This window comes from Aphelocoma coerulescens, chromosome 1 (genome assembly GCF_041296385.1).
Source record: "Aphelocoma coerulescens isolate FSJ_1873_10779 chromosome 1, UR_Acoe_1.0, whole genome shotgun sequence".
Taxonomy (NCBI): domain Eukaryota; kingdom Metazoa; phylum Chordata; class Aves; order Passeriformes; family Corvidae; genus Aphelocoma; species Aphelocoma coerulescens.
The window spans coordinates 86,485,316-86,505,256 of NC_091013.1; the positions used below are offsets into that span (position 1 = coordinate 86,485,316).

A 19,941-nucleotide genomic window follows, 5' to 3' on the forward strand; every position below is an offset into this window, starting at 1 on the left:
TCAAAGCCCTTCACCATCCTCATTGCCTTCCTTTGCACAATCTCTAATGTCTTTCCTATATTGTGGTCCCCAAAACTGCACACAATGTTCCAGGTGAGACAATCCCCTCCCTTGCCCGGCTGGCGATGCTGTGCCTGATACCCCCCAGGACACACCTGGCCCTCCTGGCTGCCAGGGCACTGCTGACTCATGTTCAACTTGCCATTGACCAGGACCCTTTCTTTGGCACTGCTTTCCAACTTCTCATTCCCCAGTCTGTACACATAACCTGGGTTGCCCCATCTCAAGTACCGAAGGAAGGGACCACAAAGTTAGCAAAATGAGGTTTAAGGGGGATCTCCAGTATGTGAGCAAGGAAGGGCCTGGAAGACACCGTTATGGAGAAATCCTCCAAACCATCTCCAGAAACTCAGGGTTCTGAGGAACCTCCATGAAGTGCCTGTACAGTCATGCTGTAGTATGGGGCACACACAGAAACACACGAGGTACTGCCTGAACATCAGGAGACACTTTGTTCGTGTGAGGGAGCACTGGCCCAGGTTGCCCAGAGTGGTTGTGGTCTCCATCCTCCAAGATAGTCAAAAGCCATCTAGACAGGGACCTGGACAACTGGTAGCCCTGTGTGAGCAGCAGGGCTGGTTAAGATGACCTCCAGGGGTCCCTTCCAACCCCAACCATTCTGTGATTCTGTAAAGAGAGCAAGAGTGCCTTGATCAGACTTTCACACTGCACACCTCCAAGGTTCTGTATAGTAAAGAAGAATGCTGGCAAAAAAAACCTTATCTGTTGAAAGAGGCGATAAAAGATCTTGCTGCCCACCGGCTCACTGTTTAGGCCTATGTGTGCAATATCTCGGAACAGACTTGCAAGGAAAGGATAATTAAAGTCAAGAGGTAAAACCGTGTCTTATCTAAGGTATATTATAAGGGACATAGCATTCAGGGAACTGGACTTCTCTCAGGAGATAATGCACTTCTTAGGTAAGTATAATGCAGAGCAAATACTCTGTCTCTTTTTAAACAAATATTGGATGTAGTGCTTCATGTCCTAGAACAGGGTCTCCTGAACGAGGAGTCACCAGGCTAACAATAGGTTGTTAGTGCTGTTTCTCAATATTCAATTTGGGCACCAAGCCCATTTAATGCTTCTTTTTCACTGTTGCCCTGTATCCCATTAAATTCGGGATTGACATTGCTATAAAAGACTACAGGCTTCATTCTTTCTCTGCAAGGCCTCAGGACTTGCCAGGCTTTGTTCAAACGTGTCTTGGCTTGCCTAAAGTTTTGCTTTATCTTGCTCAGCTCTAAGAGCAGTTTTTCTAGAGACTATGGTCATTATTGCCTCATTTGTTTTCTTTGTTATAATAATGTGGTAAAACTGTATTTTTTTATATAGACAATACTTATTCTACACTTAAATGAAATATTTATGACCCCGGGATAATGATACATTGTATGGGGAAAGCAAGGCTGATATGATAGCAGAGGCCTTGGGGATGGGGACAGGGGTGCAGTGCAAGCAGGCAGGGGGTGATAGAGAAGAGACATTCATCAACACTGGAGACCCAACCCTCCAAATCGGCTGTTAAAGAAGTGCACACCTGTAGCTGAGCAAAACAGCTTTAAGGGCAACAAGAAGACCAAAGAAGTTGTCTTTGCAATGGAGATGCATTGATAGCTGGAATTCTCACCAGCTGTCCTGGGCATTGATCTAATAAAGCTGTTAAGCCTATGCTTAACTTGAAAGAGCACTAATGGAACTCAAAGCTTGAAGCAAACAGGATTTAAGCTGAAGTTAAAGTAGCTGTCTGGACTGAATGGGTGGTTTATATAAAAGTATTACAGCTCTGTGAAGCTGAACAAAGTTTTCCAGTTTCCTCATGATGAAGTAGTATTACAAATACAAGAAGAATTACGTTCTCGAAATGTATGTATATTTGTGAGCACAGACTTACAAACAGTTTTTTATATATTCAGAGAATGATCTGTCTTCAATGTTACACTCTTTCCTATATACCTACTCAAAATTTTATGGTCTTAATCTAAATGTTTATGATTTAAAAATCACATGCTTAAAACATTAGTGACAAGGGCAAGCTAGTATTTTAGAGAAATTTGATCTCAAACCAGATTTTTTTCTTTTTCCTGAGGATTTATTGATTTCTATAGTTGGGGGGTTTCTTCTTTGAAAAATGGGCCGTTCTCTCCCCCACCCTTATCAGTACAGCTGTGTAACTTCACCAATTTGAACCATGGTCTTGCAGCAGGCACTGCCCCATTTAAATGCTGCTAAAGTCAGTATTTATGGGTGTGAATTGCATAGAAATTAGGTGAGAATCTGACTGATTTCAGTAGCTCTGATCTACTGAAAACTACAGGGAAATCGGGCTGCAGTTTTCTAAGCCTTCATGTAAAGATAACCAGCATCAAGTTGTCTCCTGTGCTCAGACACAGAGTGTTCACCTCAAAAATTCCCGATTTTTACCTGCTGAGAGTTGGGTCCAGAGACACTAATGTCCTATGACAACAAAAGGGGCCACAGATCCATCTGGCTGATTCATTGCTGATTGTCTTAACTGTAAATTCACAGAATCATGCAATAGTTTGGATCAGAAGGGACCTTTTAAAGGTCATCTAGTCCAGTTCTCCCTCCTGTGAGCAGGGATATCTTCAAAAAGAACAGGTTGCTCAAAACTCCATCCAACCTGACCTTGAACACTTGCAGGGATGGGGTGTCCACAACTTCCCTGGTCAACATGTTCCAGTGTTTCACCACCGTCACTTTAAAAAAAATTAGTTCTTATAAGTAATCTAAATCAGCACACCTTAAGTTTAAAGCCATTACCCCTTGTCCTGCTAAAAAGTTACTCCCCATCTTTCTTGTAGGCTCCCTTCAAGTACTGAAAGTCCACGAATTCAGCTGTTACAGGATTGGAATGGTGGTGGGTGGGGAGGGAATGGGGCAGGAGGGCATCCTTTGGGGCTTTTTCCCATCTCGGTGTTAATTACGCACTACTAACCTTTGAGCTCTTTCTGGTAATCATCTACCAATAGAAGAAATCTTGGTCTTCTGCCATTCTGGATGATGTAATTTCAATGCACCCATTACCAGTGGGCTGCCAATGACCAAAAAACTCTTCTCTCACAGGCCAGGGATGAACTCTATATAGCAGACCAAGCAAGAAAAGTGGATCAATTCTGTCTAGGCCATATTAAAAACACGTCAATCCTTATTAACTGTGTTTGGCTTTGACTACACTATGACTTCCACTACCATCCTTCTCCCAATCTCAAAAATATCTACTTCAACTTGCACAAAGTAAAGGAGACTAAAGCACAGAAAAGTCTAACCGGAAACAAAGCAGAACATTTATTCCCACTGGTATAATCTCATGGTCATCCAATGACCAGATCTGGGCAGGGAGCAGGGCCTGACAGCAGAACCTTCTCCTGTAGTACAACTGCAGATTGAAAGATCATCTTTATTCAAAACCAGCTCTCATTGTCTGATCCAAACCCCACATGTTTACAGTTAAAATGAAGCATCCTTTTTTTCATTCAAAACAGTCCCAGACAGGATGTGATGGACATTGAGTGAAAGAGGAAACAACAGAAAGACATTGAACAGCTTTGCCCAATGTCATAGAATAGACTGAAAGCAGAAATGGAAATAAAACACTGTGTATGAGTCCAAATAAAGAAAGAAATGGGAGTTTTGAATCACTAAATCAAGGAAGATCAAGAAACATGACTGCTGAGGAGGGAAGATTTCCAGAAATAGCATGCTGCATGCAACAATTATTCCCTAATGCTGCCTTCCAGACATGTGTCCAAAATCCCCTCAAAATCCCCATCTCCCCTGAGACAAAGGCTGTGCCTTCATGACTAATCGTGGCTTAAGACCTCGACACATCTTGCAGAACTCAGAGATAGGCCTGGCTGGGGGGAAAACCCGCCTGGCTGGGGGGAAAACCCACCTGACTGCTCATCAAGCCAAAAGGGGAGAAAGGGGCCCATATGTTGCTAACTTGAATGAATTTCACTGCTTTAGTTTAGGATACTCCAGGATACTCTGGAGAGTTGATCTGGTGACCATGTTCACTTCAGTAAGCAGAGGAGGAGCTATGCCTGCTCCCTGTGGCTCCTCTTCCAGCAGCTGCATTTCCATAACATCCAAGAGCCCCAGCAGCCTGCTCAAAGACACTCATGCCCACCTCGACCCTGAGGGAGTCCAGTGCCTCCCAGCACCACCAGCAACACAGGGCAGGCTGGATTTTAAGACAACATGCACTATGAGTGCTTCAAATCTACTGTGGCAGGCCTGCATCGCTGGCTTGCCACATCTCCATGGGCACTACGCTGTGGGCAACCAGTCACCATCATGTGGGCTTCCAGAGCAGGGGGATTCGACATGGAATGTGGTGGGTTGATCCTGGTTCCCACCAAAGCTGCTCTATCCCTCCCCTTCTCAGCTGGGCAGTGGAGAACTGTCAACTTGGCTCACTTCTCTTTCATGATGTGAAGATGTTTGGTGTTGCTGCTTGCCCAGGTACCTGTAATAAATATCTCATTACACCTGATTTTTTTTAAAAAAGTAATTACCCAAAAAGTTTTCCATTTCTAAACTTTGCAACCTCTGGGACAAAAAAAGAAAAAAGGTGCAAAATTACGGCTTTTTTAAAAAGTTGTTTCAGCAGAAATAATGAAAAAAGAGCTGGAGCCCTTCCAAAGAAGAAGATGAGACAAGGAACTGTCAGGAAGCCTCGTGCAGTTTCCCATGGTCCTATGACTCACAGGACTGCTGTCCCCATGATCTGGGGGATGTTCTTCTCAACTGTCATCTGTGATCCTCTCACCTGCTACAGTGCAAGAACATTTATTCCATAAACATTCACAGAGAGAAATGTGTCAAACACCTCAAAACAAAACAAATGCATCAAACAGCAACGCCCACACAGGAAAACACAGCTGTGTCAGTCCTGCAAGTGGAAGCTGTTCTGCTTTCTGACAGGGCACAGCACTTCTCAGGTGCTGCAGGGTATAACTTGGGTTTCTCCTGGTTCAACAGCATCCTAAGGAGGAGAGCAAGGATGCCTGGAACAGGCTAAAATAGACAAGTCAGCTCAGCTGCTCTTCCAGCCCACATGCTCCCAGGCTGGGCTGCTGTAACCTGGCACTCAGGGTCTTCTCAGAATAGATGCTACTGACAACAGCAGGCACAGAGTATCCCAGCTCACATTCCCATGGGAACCAGGAAATAATATATTTCCAATTCTTTCCAGGCCATATTGACTTTTTATTCAGTGATTTAAAAAAAAAGTCGCTCTGCAGGCTTTGGTTTGTCACAGTGCTAGAGCTGCTGAACATTTGTCCACATTGATTGGCACCTAAATAAATACAATTTACTTCTGTTTCTCCCCTCTCTGTCAGCAGCAGGCTTGCTCACTTCTGGCCCATCTGGTCTTGCTCTTCAAACACAGAGAGCAAAGAAGAGCTCTATTTCTCTTTCATTCCTGCCAGTTATTTCTAATTCTTTCTTCTTTTCCTTCCTGTAGCAAGACGTGCCTGCCTCCTCTCTGCCACAGATGGTTGGTGCATATGTAAGAGATAACACAGGCCCAGCGTGGAATCATCTCTGGTGCCAAAAGGGCTCAGGCCCCAGCTAAGAATCAATATCTTAGTCTGGAAAGTAAATGTGCGGAGATATAAACAAGAAATAAATAATCTTGACCAAAAGACATGGTTCTCATGTCTACAAAAGCCCACACTGTCATCATGGAGACAGAAGCCTTCCACACACATGCCCTGAAGGTGCATGAGACTTCTTCCCAGAGTCTAGACACAAATTCCATGGTTACTTTCCTGGGAACTGAGGGAAATTATTTTGATGTGTGCTCCATCAGGAATTGGATGGTAAGAAACACTGGATCCTAAGTTATATTATTTCTTCACTAGCTGCAAAATTGATACTACCTTTAACCCCACGTGTAATACTAGTTGTCTCTTTTTATTTTATTCCTGTGCAGTAATAGTCTGTTTTAAGTCTTATGTCTGTTAGTTTTATGTCTATTAAATAAATAGTTCATTCTATAATAGACCGAATCAGCCATTATTAAAGAACTTGTGGGTCTTGGGGTGCTGGCCACCTCAGTAAAGCTATTGCCTGCTGCCAGAGGCCTGGGCAAAAGGCAGGGACTTATCTAAACCCACATCATCCATTCATAACACTACCTCCTTTACTACGGTCAGATGAACACAATCCAGGTGTGCCCAGGTGGCCAAGAAGGCCAATGGCACTTGGCCTGTATCAGCAATAGTGTGGCCAGCAGGACCAGGGCAGTGACTGTCCCCCTGTACTCAGCACTGGTGAGGCCACACCTCAACTCCTGTGTTCAGTTCTGGGCCCCTCTCTGCAAGAAGGACATTGAGGTGCTGGAGCGTGTCCAGAGAAGGGCAACGGAGCTGGGGAAGGGGCTGGGCACAAGTGTGGTGAGGAGTGGCTGAGGGAGCTGGGAGTGATTAGTCTGGAGAAGAGGAGGCTCAGGGGGGACCTTCTCACTCTCTACAACTCCCTGAAAGGAGGCTGCAGCCGGGTGGGGTTGGTTTCTTCTCCCAAGTGACAAATTATAGGACAAGAAGAAAAGGCCTCAAGCTGTATAAGGGAAGGTTTAGACTGGATATTAACAAAAATGTGTCACCTGAAATTGTGGTCATACATTGCAACAAGCTGACCAGAAAAGTGGTGGAGTTACCATCCATGGAAATGTTCAAAATCACGAGGATGTGGCACTTGTGGATGTGGTTTAGTGGTGTACATGGTGGTGCTGGATTGATGGTTGGATTTGATGATCTTAGAAGTCTTTTTGAATCTAAACAATTCAATGTTTCAATGATATCATAAAGAATTTTATAGGCATTTCCAGCTGTGCATAAAGGTTCAGGGTATTTTATTGGCTGGTTCTTGACTTGAGATCTTCTTGGGGAGCCTGTTTTCAAGCTGGGAGGAAATAGCACTGGTTGCTCCATTCGTTTTATAAAAGGTCACCCTTGGATTTGTAGGAAATGGTAAAGGAAACCTTCCAGAGGGTTGGGGTGGGATGTCTTGTATCTTGCTTGTTGACTTTTTTCTTAATGTAAGTTCAGCTCTATGAGTACCTTTTGCTCATTAGCTGCCTAATTTTGAAGGAGGCTAAGGCAGCACAAATTGTAAAAGACTCTTTTCATTGACTTCTCCCACCTCAGCTCCAGGTATGTTCTTGAACGGTGCAGACAGTTCTTCAGGATGTGTGTAACTACTGATGCTCCTGGAAGAAGTTGCAAAAGAGTCTCTGCCCTCTGGATCATTATCACAGCTGTGTCTCCGTTAGGGTCTATGCACTGCTCAGCAAGCTGGGGCACTTTGGGCCAGCTGCATCCCTGGAGGGATGGACCAGACCCCAGATGTGTCCTGCAGAGGACCCAGTTTATTCAGAATGCAGGAGAGTCAGCTCTGGGAAGCTCAGGCTCAGCATGTGGGCCTGAGCACATGCTTAAACCCTTTGTGGAGCAGTCCCTGTGTCAGGGCTTGAGTTTGCCTTAGCACTCTGTTCTGATGAAGCAAGGAAAGATCACCTTTTACCAAAACCTCACAAATGAAGTGTGGCATAGCAGATCCAGACCCCAGAAATATTTCTTGGGTACTTTTTTTCCCATATGAGCTCCAGCTCAGGGGTCCATCCCTCAAAAGCAAGAGACAACTCCTCTCCCTCCTCTGAAGATGACACTATACCTTTGGATCAGTGCATCTTTGCCATGGGCAACCCAGGGCTTATCGACTCCAGTGGTGGTGGCTCACTTCCATCTGGGGGCTCAGGGAGACAAAACATGGTACTCACTGCACCGAAAAATCAAAGATCAAATCCACCTGCACCTGTAGAGGGATTCCTTGTGGAACAGGGGCATATGATACCCCAGGAAAGTCTGGCCAACCCAGGGCTGCTGAGGAAGAACACCTTAATTGGCCCCTGGCTGCAGGCAGGCCTGGAAGACACCTGGCAGCAGGCAGCCTTGAAAATCCTTGGCAAAGTTATACACTGGTCAGCTCCCCTGCTGCTTAGAGGCTGTCTCGTGGGAATAGGGTGTGAATCTTTGCAAAGTAGATATAAGTTAGTGAAAGTAAACAATAAAGTGGAGCACAATGCTCAAATCATATCAGTGTTCATGTCGTGACTCTGGCTGGCTCCCCTGCACTCGGGACCCCCCCCTGCAAAAAGCACCCACTTGCACCCCAGTATCTTCTGGTGGGAAACCATCTGGTGAGAGCCTCTGCTCTGCCCCCGAAAGCACTCACTGACAAACTGCATGCAGGCAAGTCACCTGAAAATGAGCACAGGCATCAAATTAGATCTCTGCTTCTTGGTGTGTTATCAACAGCTGAAAATTGTGAGGGGTTTTATGGCCATCACAGAGAGAGAATGAAGATTTCTAAAGTGACTTGTGGGCTCCAGGCGCAGCTCATGCACATGATGGAATCCAGCTCCTTCTGGAGTGAAGTCTTTTGCAGCTGCATCAGGCTAAGCTGGATCCAGAGCAAAACCTGTTTCAGACTTCTTTGCTCATCTAGAGACAACCCAAAAATCAGAAGGTAAAATTTTGGCCCCAGGGAATTCAAATACTTCAATAGGAAAGGACTTCCTGCAAAAAAAAAACTGCAAAGAAGGGACAAGGAACTGTGTATTGATGGAAAAAATTAGTTTGACCACAATATATTTGTCAGATATAATTTAGCTCAATAGTTTTATTTTCTATGGTTCATTTGTAATGAAAGTACCATTATCAGAAAAAGGACTGGCATCAACCCTCAGCAATGGAGATTTTATAAAGCATTTATAGGAGAGCAGTAGATACACACTGTCTCTATTAAAATGTTTTCTTTGTATTCTCCTTTGGTTAAAAAAGGAAATCAAATGTCCCTTCTCACTGTAACATCAAATTAAACCACATGAAACAAAACTAAGCAAAGTCCCACACCTTTTGTACCCTGTTCTGTGTTCATATGAGCATGTGTGTGTTCCTGGGGGTGTATTTTTATATCTGCCTAAGTCATCTCATGGCATCAGGGCAATTAGGGATGTGAGGGATTCCTGGGTGCCGAGTTTTGGAAACATGTTTATTGATAGGGAGGTATTTCTCGCTTTGGCATCTGAGCACAAGAGAACTCCTTGTCTTCCATGGCAGAAGCCCAAGCAGGAATCAGGGCTGGATCTGAGTGTACATGACAGTCACGTAGGCAAGGGCTGTGTGGCTGGAGAGTACAAGCAACTGTGTCTGTAATAAGAAACGGTACTTTCTTCAGTTCTCTAAAACCTCTAAAAGGAGATGAGAGCAGAGGACAAACCCCATGGCACATTGCAGGCTTGTTGCAGGTTTGATGGGTGACTCTCCTCTCCTCCCAAAGGCTCTGGATGAGACACGAGTGATTCCTCTAAAAAGCGGCAATTTCTCAGACACAGGAATGGCAGGAGAGTAGGAAGAGAGGCCCCACGATCTGCTCAAAAGGTGCCATATTCATGTGCTGATGTCCCCATCTCTCCTAGAGGAGCAGAGCTGCTTGGTTCCACACTCACTGCCTACCCTTTAAAACTGATCCACTTTTTTATGCACAATGTTATTGGAAAGACTAAAATTAAACCTGAGGAGTAGCATTTCATCTGCTTCATGTGCCCCTGCACAAGGAGGAACTTCAGCCAGTTCAAGAGATATTAGAAATGGCAAATGCCTACAGCAACATGCAGCTGGACTCTCCTCTCCCCTCCCCTCCCCTCCCCTCCCCTCCCCTCCCCTCCTCTCCTCTCCTCTCCTCCCTCCCTTCCTCTCCCCTCCCCTTAAGTTTTACTGCCTCATGGCTTTGTTGGCACAACATGTGCTGTCTTCCCTGTGGAGTTTGACACAGATCCACATAGCTTTTCAGAAATTTCATATATGTCATGAGGGGCTCCTTTCCCTCACATGGTAGTTACTTGTTTTCCTCCTTCATTTCTTGACTTCAAAGGCAAAAGAAGGTATTTTGTTTAAAGAAGCAGTAAAAGGATGTTGAGGAAAGCAGAGTGCGTCCTCTCAGCAAGGTTTTTCCCCTGGAACATGAAAATGCTCCTTCTGTGTTACAGGATGCACCTGTACCCTCAGTATCACCTCTAGGAAGGTCTTCTCTGGCCAAGGAGGGAGGACAGAGATGCAGCACAGCAGCCCGGGGCTGGGCCTGCCTGGGACACGCTGGCTGCTCTGCCCCGAAGCCTGGCTGCAGCGGGACCACAGACAGCGTGGGCCTGTTGGCAAAACACACGTCAGCCTGTGCACCTCCTGGTGAATTGACAGTGATTTCCAGGGAATGGACCAAGGGGGGAGCGAGAGGAAACAGGCACATCCATCTCTGGTTTCCCCTCCTGCTTTGTCCGTGCAGTAAATTATGGAGGTTAAAGCTATAAAATGCGTGTCACCCTGTCTGACCCCGGCCCTTGGCAAAGCAGCACCGCTCCCTCCCACAATGATTGCCCACAGGAGAAATGTGTTTATGTGCATTACTGGTTCAGGCAATTAACTTGCAGCCACGATAATGAATCTGAGACCTCTTTGCCTCATTTCTCCCTCACTGCCAGGCGCTCGGCTGTCTGGGCAGAGCCCCTGGTAAGTAATTTCCCTGCATATCTCCTCAGGCCAATAGGAAACTCCATGAGTCACTTTCCTCCCATTTAACAGCAGTAAGCGACAACTGGGAATCAGAAACTTCCTGTGAAAACAAAGGCACAAAGCCTTGCCTGGACAATTCTAAATCACAACGAAATCTTTGCCAATCCTCCAGCTAAGGTTGCCATGCCTCTCTGCTCTGTGCAGCAGCAGCCCCTGGAGCAGCAGCAGGCACTGCTGGAGGTTTGGGAAGCTTGGCCCCTCCCCGTAGAATCATGTAATGATTAAGGTTGGAAAAGACCACCAGGATCATCGAGTCCAACAGTAAAGCCAGCACTGCCAGGTCCACCAATAAACCATGTCCCTAAGCAACGCACCAACAGCTTTTTGAACACTTCCAGGGACAGTGATTCATTCCACCACTTTCTTGGGCAGTCTGTTCCAATGCTTGACCACCCTTTCTGTGAAGAAATTTTTGCAAATATCCAATCTAAACTTCCCCTGGTGCCACTTGAGGCTATTTCTTCTTGTTCTATAGCTTGTTACCTGTAAGAAGAGACTGACCCCTGCCAGGCTACAGCCTCCTTTCAGGCAGCTGTAGAAAGTGAAAAGTTTTCCCCGAGCCTCCTTTTCTCCAGGATAAACACTCCCAGCTCCCTCAGCCACTCCTCATCAGACTTGTGCTCCAGCCCCTTCCCCAGCTCCGTTGCCCTTCTCTGGACACGCTCCAGCCCCTCAATGTCTTTCTGGTAGTGAGGGGCCCAGAACTGAACACAAGATTGGAGGTGTAGTCTCACCTACAGGGGGACAGTCACTGCCCTGGTCCTGCTGGCCACACTATTGCTGATACAGGCCAGGTGCCATTGGCCTTCTTGGCCACCTGGGCACACGCTGGATCATGTTCAGCTGCTGTTGTCCAGCACCCGCAGATCTTTTTCTGGTGGGTGCCTTTCCAGCCATGCATCAATGCTGCATCCATACCTCTGAACTGAAGGGCGCCAGGAGACACTGCTGGGAAAGAAAAGGTGGGCTCTCAGGGCTAATTTGTTTGTGAGCTCCTTGACATTTGTTGGCCAGGACCAACCAGTACACAGCCAGCGGGTCCTGGGGCCTGTCCAGGAGTTTACATGGGCCAGACCTCATTCCCTCTGGCCAGTTGTTGCCCCAGAGGACTGGCGTCAGCAAAGGGACCCTTGCATTCCTATTGACATGTGGGAGGCAGAAGGCTTGCCAGCATTATCACAGCTGAGGAAATCCATGCAGGAGAAGTGGCAGCACAGAAGGTCCTTGGAAGTTTTCACATCTGAAAGGAGTACACTACTGTCAAGTTAAACTGAAGCTGGGGTGGATTTTCAGAATCATGATTTGAGGCTGAACCTCCAAAAATGGAGAATAATACTCCTAAATCACTTAGGAATCTAGTCTGTGCTCTCACCTACTGCAGGAGGGAGCATGCAGGAGAAGAGGGAGATCTTGCTTATACAGCATAAAGTGCTTTAATTGTCAAGTCTTGGGCAACATTGACCAACACAGCAAGGAAAAGGTCACTCTTTCCTTATCAAACAGAAAACTCTTTAGAATGAAGAGCTCAAAGATTTTTTCCAAGGATCTGAGCTAATGTCTGAAAACATGGCCTCAGCTCCCCCAGGTTCCCAGGAAAATCATTTTGCATTTCTACATACACTGTTTTGTTTGGACTCACTCTCTTCTCTGTGAGAATATTCTCCTCCCACTCCAACTTATTAAAGCAAAATAATTTAAAACTAACTCATGGAATCAAAAATTAATCCCATGCTGAGTGGTATTATGATTGCTGGAGCAAGCAGTAATTCCTGCCCAGCATCCTTGTCTGTGTACAGATCAAAGACAGCATTACAGCCAAACATCCTCAGCTGAGAAGGGCAGCTCCACTACCGCTGTTCCCAGCTGAGCAAAAAGGCTGAGCTGGCCCTGTTGGATCATCGTTGGATTTTTCATGCCTCAGAGCTGGGATGCAGATGATCTTCAACAGCTGTAGGTTACCGTGGGGTTGAATGAGGACCGTGAGGCTGAAGGGGGACAGACAGGTGAGCAGAAACTCCAGCTGAGTGGAGCAAGACTTCAGCATTCGGCTTCCCACAGGAGGACTGTGAAGGCTGTTTTCCAGGCTCCCTCTCTTTCCCAGAAGCACATGAAGCCTGAGGTCATGCTCACAAACAGCTGACCAGCAGAGACTGCATGGAGCTGAGTTCCCAGGCAGGCCAGCATGTGAAGGGCACTATCAAAGGGGAGGTTTTCCATCAGAGCAGCTTTGTTCTGTGTGATGCACATCGCTGGGAGCCGCTGGGCACAGCTCTGACGGCAGCGGCCAGTCTGGCTCAGTCCCCTTTGCTGGGACTGGTCTAATCTGCCCAGTCCCTGGCTGACTCCAGTAGTGCCTTGAGAAACAGGCTCCAAGCCATCGGAGGAAGCCTGCGGTGGTGAGTGGCCTTGGGTTTAACAATCCCGAGTTTGTTCTTTTGGCCACTGGTTTCCTGCCCGGGTTCCAGCAGGCTGTGCTTGGGCAGATGAAACTGGTCCATACAGAAAAATCCATATGAAAGGTGATGTCTTTTGATCCTTGTAAGCCTGCAAGCATGAAGTAAAGCTATCAGGGCACATACCAGCTTTTTTGCTTCCTGACATCCCCTGCATGAGCAACACTGCTTTGCTTTTGGGACCCACAGCAGTCTGTGCTTCACTGACAGTTGTGGGGCAGAGCATCCGACTGAACAGGACACCTGTTGATTTCCAGGATACCTCCTGGCTGTCACTGTGACCTTGCAGAGGATTAAGCTGTACTGTTATAGAAACCAGCTGGATTTCTTCATCCCCCCTGGTACATGAGCTGGGAAATCAAGGCCATGTGCCTTCAAAGATGACTTTTGTCCAAGTGACTGTTCCTCCTTGCACACTACCCAGAGCTCCTCTAGGTGAACATTATGCACTGATAATACTGTCTCAAACCCACATAGCGGTGATGGCAATGGGGTAAGAACTGCACCACATGAGCCAATGTCTTTTTTAAGCCTTTGGATGTAGTTAGAGCTGACATTTTGGTCACTTTTTCAATGCCTGTAAATGGTCACAGGAAAGGAGTTTCCCAGTTGAGTTACATGTCATGGTGAGGGGGAAAGTTTCTTTTATTTTTCATTTGTTTTACAGCCAATAGACAAAGAGCAAACCAACATTTCTGGGTTCTTTAGAACTAGGGTTTTTATGTTTGTTAGTGCAGTGCAATCAGCAGCACTTTAAGGTGGGACTCTCACACCAGATCTGTTCACCCCAGTTTTTTCTTGCAAGTTTTTACTGCATGTAATGGGAAAGCAGGTTTTCACTCTAAAATACTAGGAAAACACAGTAAAAAAGCCTTGCCTTTGTCCTGACCTGTGTGATTAGGTCTTCTGTAAACTTCAAGCAGTCCTGGGAACTATCCCATCAACTCCTGCTCCAAATAGTCATGGCAGCATTTTTTATGTCTCTGTTGTGGCAGCTGAGGGGGAAAAAAACATCAATTGGATTCCACCAGCACGAGAAGATTAGTCATTCGCCTGGATTTCCAACCAGACTCTTCCACCCTGGGTAAAATCTTGGCATTAAGGTTTAAAACTTCTGACTGTTCTCCATTTTAATTAGCAAGTGAAAATCTCCCTGGCCTGTGCCAGGGGGAAAAAAAAGTCCTTGAGATCAAAGTGGGCTCTAATTCCCATTTCTGCTTGCCACATTCAAAGTAGCATGTTGGTAAAGCAAGCGTCCTGTTTGATGGAGATGGAAGGACATAGTCCACCAGCTGCAAATGGTGAGTGCTGTGTCCTGAGTGAAGTGATCCCATTTCAGTGTGGCTAAAGGCGAGGGAGAGCACTGGGTGGTTTTGCCAGTATATCCACAATGGCAGTTTTAGGCTTCTTATGGGGGAAACATTAGTCTTAAGTATTACTGTTAATATATCTACAGGATAAATAAACATCCAGGATCTGCTACTAAATAATAAGAAAATCCATGAAACTGTGTAGCTCAAGGAAAAATGTCAAAGTTTTCTGTTGCATTCCCAAAGGTGTGAGAGAAAATGTATTGGTTTTGTCAAAGAAGGCAACCTGTGAGACACCCTCCTCCTGCAAACTGACAGAGAAACTAATCTGGAAATGGAAACCTCCAGACCAATATTTAGCTACAAAGCTACAGCCACCAATGTGACTTTGCTGACCCCAACTGCATTTTGCTACATCCTCCTAGTCCTGTGCTTTTGCACCACAGCAAGGACTCACAACCCTGATGTAGAATCACTTAAGTTGATAAAGACATCTAAAACCATTGAGTCCAACCATACAGAGCCTGGGCCCTGCCTCCCCTCCCCATGTTAAATGTAGTTGTGGGGAAAAAAAAATCTTAAAAAAAGTAAAAGCTCAGTATAATCACCACTGATTTTCTGGCTACCTTTTTGTGCCTTGTCAGTGCACACACACCCAAAGACCACTTGTCCAGAAATATTTTCCTCTGACAAACTTGGAAATTGAAGCTGGTCACAAGCTGCTCTGAATTGGAGCTAAGTCTGGGCTCAGACCACAGCAGACTCTTCTACCTGGAATCTCACCAGGTATCTGGAAAAAAACTTTTCCCATGTCCTCAAACATAGGCAAAAGCACAGTGGCCTGGGAAAAAGGAAGGGAAACTCGCAGAGGGGAATGACTCAAAACCAGGATGAGCAGAGGTGAAGGAGGGATGAAGAACTAGGCCATAGGCCATGCTTGTTTCTGGGAGCCACGGATGAGGCAGCAGCCTCCTGAGATGCCTGCAGGGAGCCAAACACTATTGCCCTGAGCAGACTCCCTAAGAATACCCAAACTTCTACTGCAGAACTGTGACATTTCAGGTTGACCCACCACTTCCCACCAACTCCACCGCCTAACCCTGTATTCCTCTTTGCAAAATAAACTTCTGACACCCATCCTATGATCAGAAACATGGGCAGGCAGAAAGCACTGGCCTTTCAGTCACACACAGCCCAGCTGCCTGGCCACGTGGCAGGAGGAGCTCAGGGTGTGCAGCTCTTCCCTGCCAGCAGATCCGGAGCTGTGCTTTGCTCTGTTTGAAAAAGGAACAGTAACATCAACTCACGTTCCCCAAGTACCCACGGAAGCGCAGAGCTGAAGCCGCCAGCTGAGCTGCTCCGGTGTCACCTCTCCACTGACATTGCACTAAGACTTTATTTTGCAATAAATTTAAATGCTTGGTCACATTCCCAGCATTCCTTCACCACCAAGAATCACTTCCAGGGCTAATGCCTGCAAACTGAAAGAGGACCCACTTGGATTAGATATAAGAAAGAAGCTTTTTATAAGGAGGGTGGTGAGGCGCTGGCAGAGGTTGCCCAGAGAAGCTGTGGATGCCCCATCCCTGCAAGTGTTCAATGCCAGGCTGGATGGGGCTCTGAGCAAGCTCTGGTCTAATGGAAGGTGTCCCTGCCCATGGCAGGGAGGTTTGGAACAAGATGGCCTTTAAAAGGTCCCCATGATCCGATGACTCCATTTCACTTACAGCTCCAGAGAGCTTATTAACAACATGGCCAAAAAAGTCACTTTTTCAAGCAGCAACTGTTTATTATTGGGAAGAACATTAGGACTTTATTTTCTTTTTTTCTTACATATATTCAATTTGAATAAAAATAATTTAAAAATGTTTAACTTCTCTTTATATTACATGAAAATACCTTGAAACAAGAACTGTGAATTTTGGAAGCAAGAAACATAGACAAAACTGTTGTTTAGCTGCTGAGATGTAGTTCTTGGGGTTTTTTCCCCCAAAAAACCCCTCAAATAGAGAAACAATCACAATTGTCATTCCAGTGGAGAAACTTATTCCATCTATAAAATATCTTTGAGAATGGTATATAGTTACAGTAGAAAGTATCATAATATAGCGTGTGAGTTCTAATATACCACCTAAAATATATAACTTCTCAGAGTTCATAAGGTCAAATATTTTAGACCATATTCCAGTGGAAAAACACTACAAATCTCTTACAATCCTTTTAAAGTTCCTGTTGAATTAACTTTTATTTCCTTTTGAGGAATTTTAATATAATTCCAAGCAACAAAATATTGCATACAAACTAGCTTGCAGAACTTTATTCACACTAAATTGGACAACCAATGTTTAAAAGGATGAAGCACCTTTAGTAACAGTGACAAAACATCACTGTTAGTGTAGCTGATGAGGAAGCAGACTTTGAGCACAGATTGGTAAAATTTTCATGAGAATAAATCTAATAAAAATTCCTGTATATTCAGTATTAAGAAATTCAGCTAATTGGAATTAAAATATGCTTATGGCCGGGGTAGGATTACAGTGTTACAAGACAAAGAGTCTACTAATTAGTCCAATTCATATTATCTGATAAAGACTCCCAATAAAACACTGATTTCTTCTTTTTTTATTTTTAAAATACATGCAACCTACTGAAATTTCCCTGGCTTATCTCATCTCTTTTCATTTTTTTCTGTTGAATGTGAATATAGTTTATCTTTTCATTAACTTCTAGGGTAATGAACACCATTCAGGATCACCTGAATGGGTTATAATTTAAAAAAGCCCTAAAAAGCAAAGGAAATAAAAAGCAATTAGCATGTCAAGGTCCCACTTCAGAACACAAATCTGCAGAAATACATACAGTAAAAATGAGATGGACTTTGTGTAGGTAGTTATTTGCATTGAGTTCCATATCAAATTTAATGTAACTGTGCCAGTCGTGAGACTGATGGCCTGATGGAAAACCACTCTTCACCACTTACAAGGAGAAAAGACTATTAATATGATTGTCAAAACTCTTCCCTTGTAACAGCTTAACCTCAGGGGTCAGCTCTCCTCCAAAGAAATGCTTGAAACGCTGGCTGGTGCTGCAGCCTGACAAACAAGCCAATGCCATCTAAGGCGACAATGTCAAACCCTTTCAAAAATAAACATTTTGCTTCAGTATATTTTAGTTGGGGAGGGGGGTGGTGGGTGTCTGTTTTGCTTTGTTTTGTTTTGTTCTTGGCTTTTTTATTTTTGTAACTGTCTGCTGTTTCCAGCACCATCTCAGAGGCTGGAATGTTTCATTCCTTCCTCTGCCAGTTGTGTCCTTTTCCCCTTGGCAGATGCTGCCCACCACACCCGCCGCTCCTTGGCGCGCAGCAGCCACTGGTACCGCCTTCTTGTTTTCCTTGTCTGTTATCTGTGTCATCAGTGGAATTTACAGCTCTGGAATGTGATTTCTGAATCAGTATGCATTTTCTTTTCCTAAAGAATGCCTCATTTTGCAACCACAGCTGTATAAAAATACCCTAATTTTAACTAATGAGGAGGTGGTGGCTCTTTTGAGACAAATCAGTGACACAATTTAGAACACCAGGGAGGCATTCCACCAGACTGGAATATTCTTAAGATCAGGTAAAATTTTGGACCTAAACTGTGTCAATTGTCTTCCTTTCTAAATTAAGAATTACTTTTAGTTTTACCAAGAAATATTCTACTGGTATGAACTATGGAATTTTTGAAATTATGAAGCATGTTTATGTTTTACTTCTCTTCTCTAAATATATTACTCATTTGTTTAATTATTCAGGATTCTACCATACTGTCAACCAACTAGAGTAATCCAGAAATGTTTTCTGCTTATGGAAGGGGCTTAATCACTAAGCCACACCTCCCTGCAAAGCTTCAGTATTTCTGATTGGTAAAAAGCATTTCTCATTGAAGTAATACTGAAGTGGAGCCCTAGCCCTCCTCCATATATACGACTGTCAAGTTAATTAACTTTTCAGGACAAAATGCTGATCACATTCAATGACGACCCACACTGTCGTGTTCAAGACAGCTCCAGAGGTAGCTCTGGTGGCACAACTGTGTATCTTGGGTCAAGCTTAGGTGTGAAATCCTTGAAGTTCTTAGATGCTTCAGTACCAAACACATCTAAAACTTTTCTGTTCATGAGAGCAAACCTGAAAAAGAAAAGACAAAAAACATGAATGCATGACACATTTACTTACAAAAAATAAAATTATTTCATGTCATGAAAGATTATCAAAATCTCTGAAATACAGGCTTCAACCTGCACTGTTCAGAGTTTGAAAGTTTTTCACCTCAGGCAATAAAGATTTAAAAAAAAATGCATTTGAAAAATGTGGCTAATAGTGTTTGTGTAAGTATACTTCAAATAATGCAGCTTGTGAAAAAGGGGAAGAGTCCCCTTCTACTTTTAATTCCACAAAAAAAAGGTCAAACCAAAATATACTACTGTTCTCATTCCAGCAGAGCAAACTGTGGCCCTGCCTGCCCAAGCCTGGATGTCAATTTTATGGGTGTTACACCCTATTTCCATTTTGTTGTTCCTCACAATTATAGACTGAAAAGTGTACGAAATGTCAAAAGAAATTGCCTTTATGGACAGAGTGACAAAATTACTATTACAGAGATTTGCTTCAGATAAAATAAATGAGCAGAACAGAGTTTCTCTTCCTTCCTCTCTTTCAACTAAGGCAAGTTTAGGATTAGGACAAAATGAAAAGATGCAGCCGAAATTGGACATCTGCACTGACATCATTCCCTGTATCATGTTTGTATGGCCCCAGAGGTTGCCTGAGGACTGCCTCCAGGCATCCCAAGGAAAGCTTCTTGCTATATTGTGCAATGTATTCAATCACCTCATGTGTGTACTGTGCCATGGGGAGTGTACATTCAACATGCTCCAGGGACTGGCCTCTGATTTCACTTCTATTTTTACAGCCCGGAGAGCTCGCTGTTGCTACAGACGTTACCTTTTATAATCCCGTTCATAAACTGATCTGCATCAAGATTTGGATGCCTTGTTCCTGCCACACACTGCACCAGTGCAACAGTCTACACTTCACTAACCTGTATTTTTTTAAGTCAGTTACAGCAAAATCTATTTTTAAAAGAAAGTTTTTTAGATTCCTGCAGCAAACAGAAGAAATATCCAGTAAGATATTACAGTGTATATTTATGATTATAATCAGTGAAAATTTTTCAATAGCTTTCCATGAAAAAAAAATCCTTTCCCAACTGAAAGTTATAAAAAAGTACTGAAACTTTCAAGTATTCTTAAAAGATATTCTGATATTTCTATTAATGCTTTTAAATCCACAGTAATACCATGTTGTCAATCACTGTACATACTAAGTGATTTCTTCAACATGTATAGTTGTTTACTGGATTCTTCATGTTCCAATGGAATCTGAAAGCATCCCACCCTCCAAGTGAACTAAAT

General features: G+C 44.3%; 1 protein-coding gene across 5 annotated transcripts in view; it reads right to left on the minus strand.

Annotated features, from left to right (window-relative positions):
* Nucleotides 1–16,251: 16,251 nt before the first annotated feature.
* Nucleotides 16,252–19,941, minus strand: part of TMEM135 (transmembrane protein 135) — a 161,675-nt gene continuing 157,985 nt past the window's right edge. For all 5 annotated transcript variants that reach the window (XM_069015662.1, XM_069015654.1, XM_069015671.1 and 2 more), the window contains one exon: nt 16,252–18,655. In XM_069015662.1, coding sequence (XP_068871763.1) covers nt 18,523–18,655 — 133 coding nt within the window. In that variant the 3' untranslated portion in view covers nt 16,252–18,522. The remainder of the gene's footprint in view (nt 18,656–19,941) is intronic.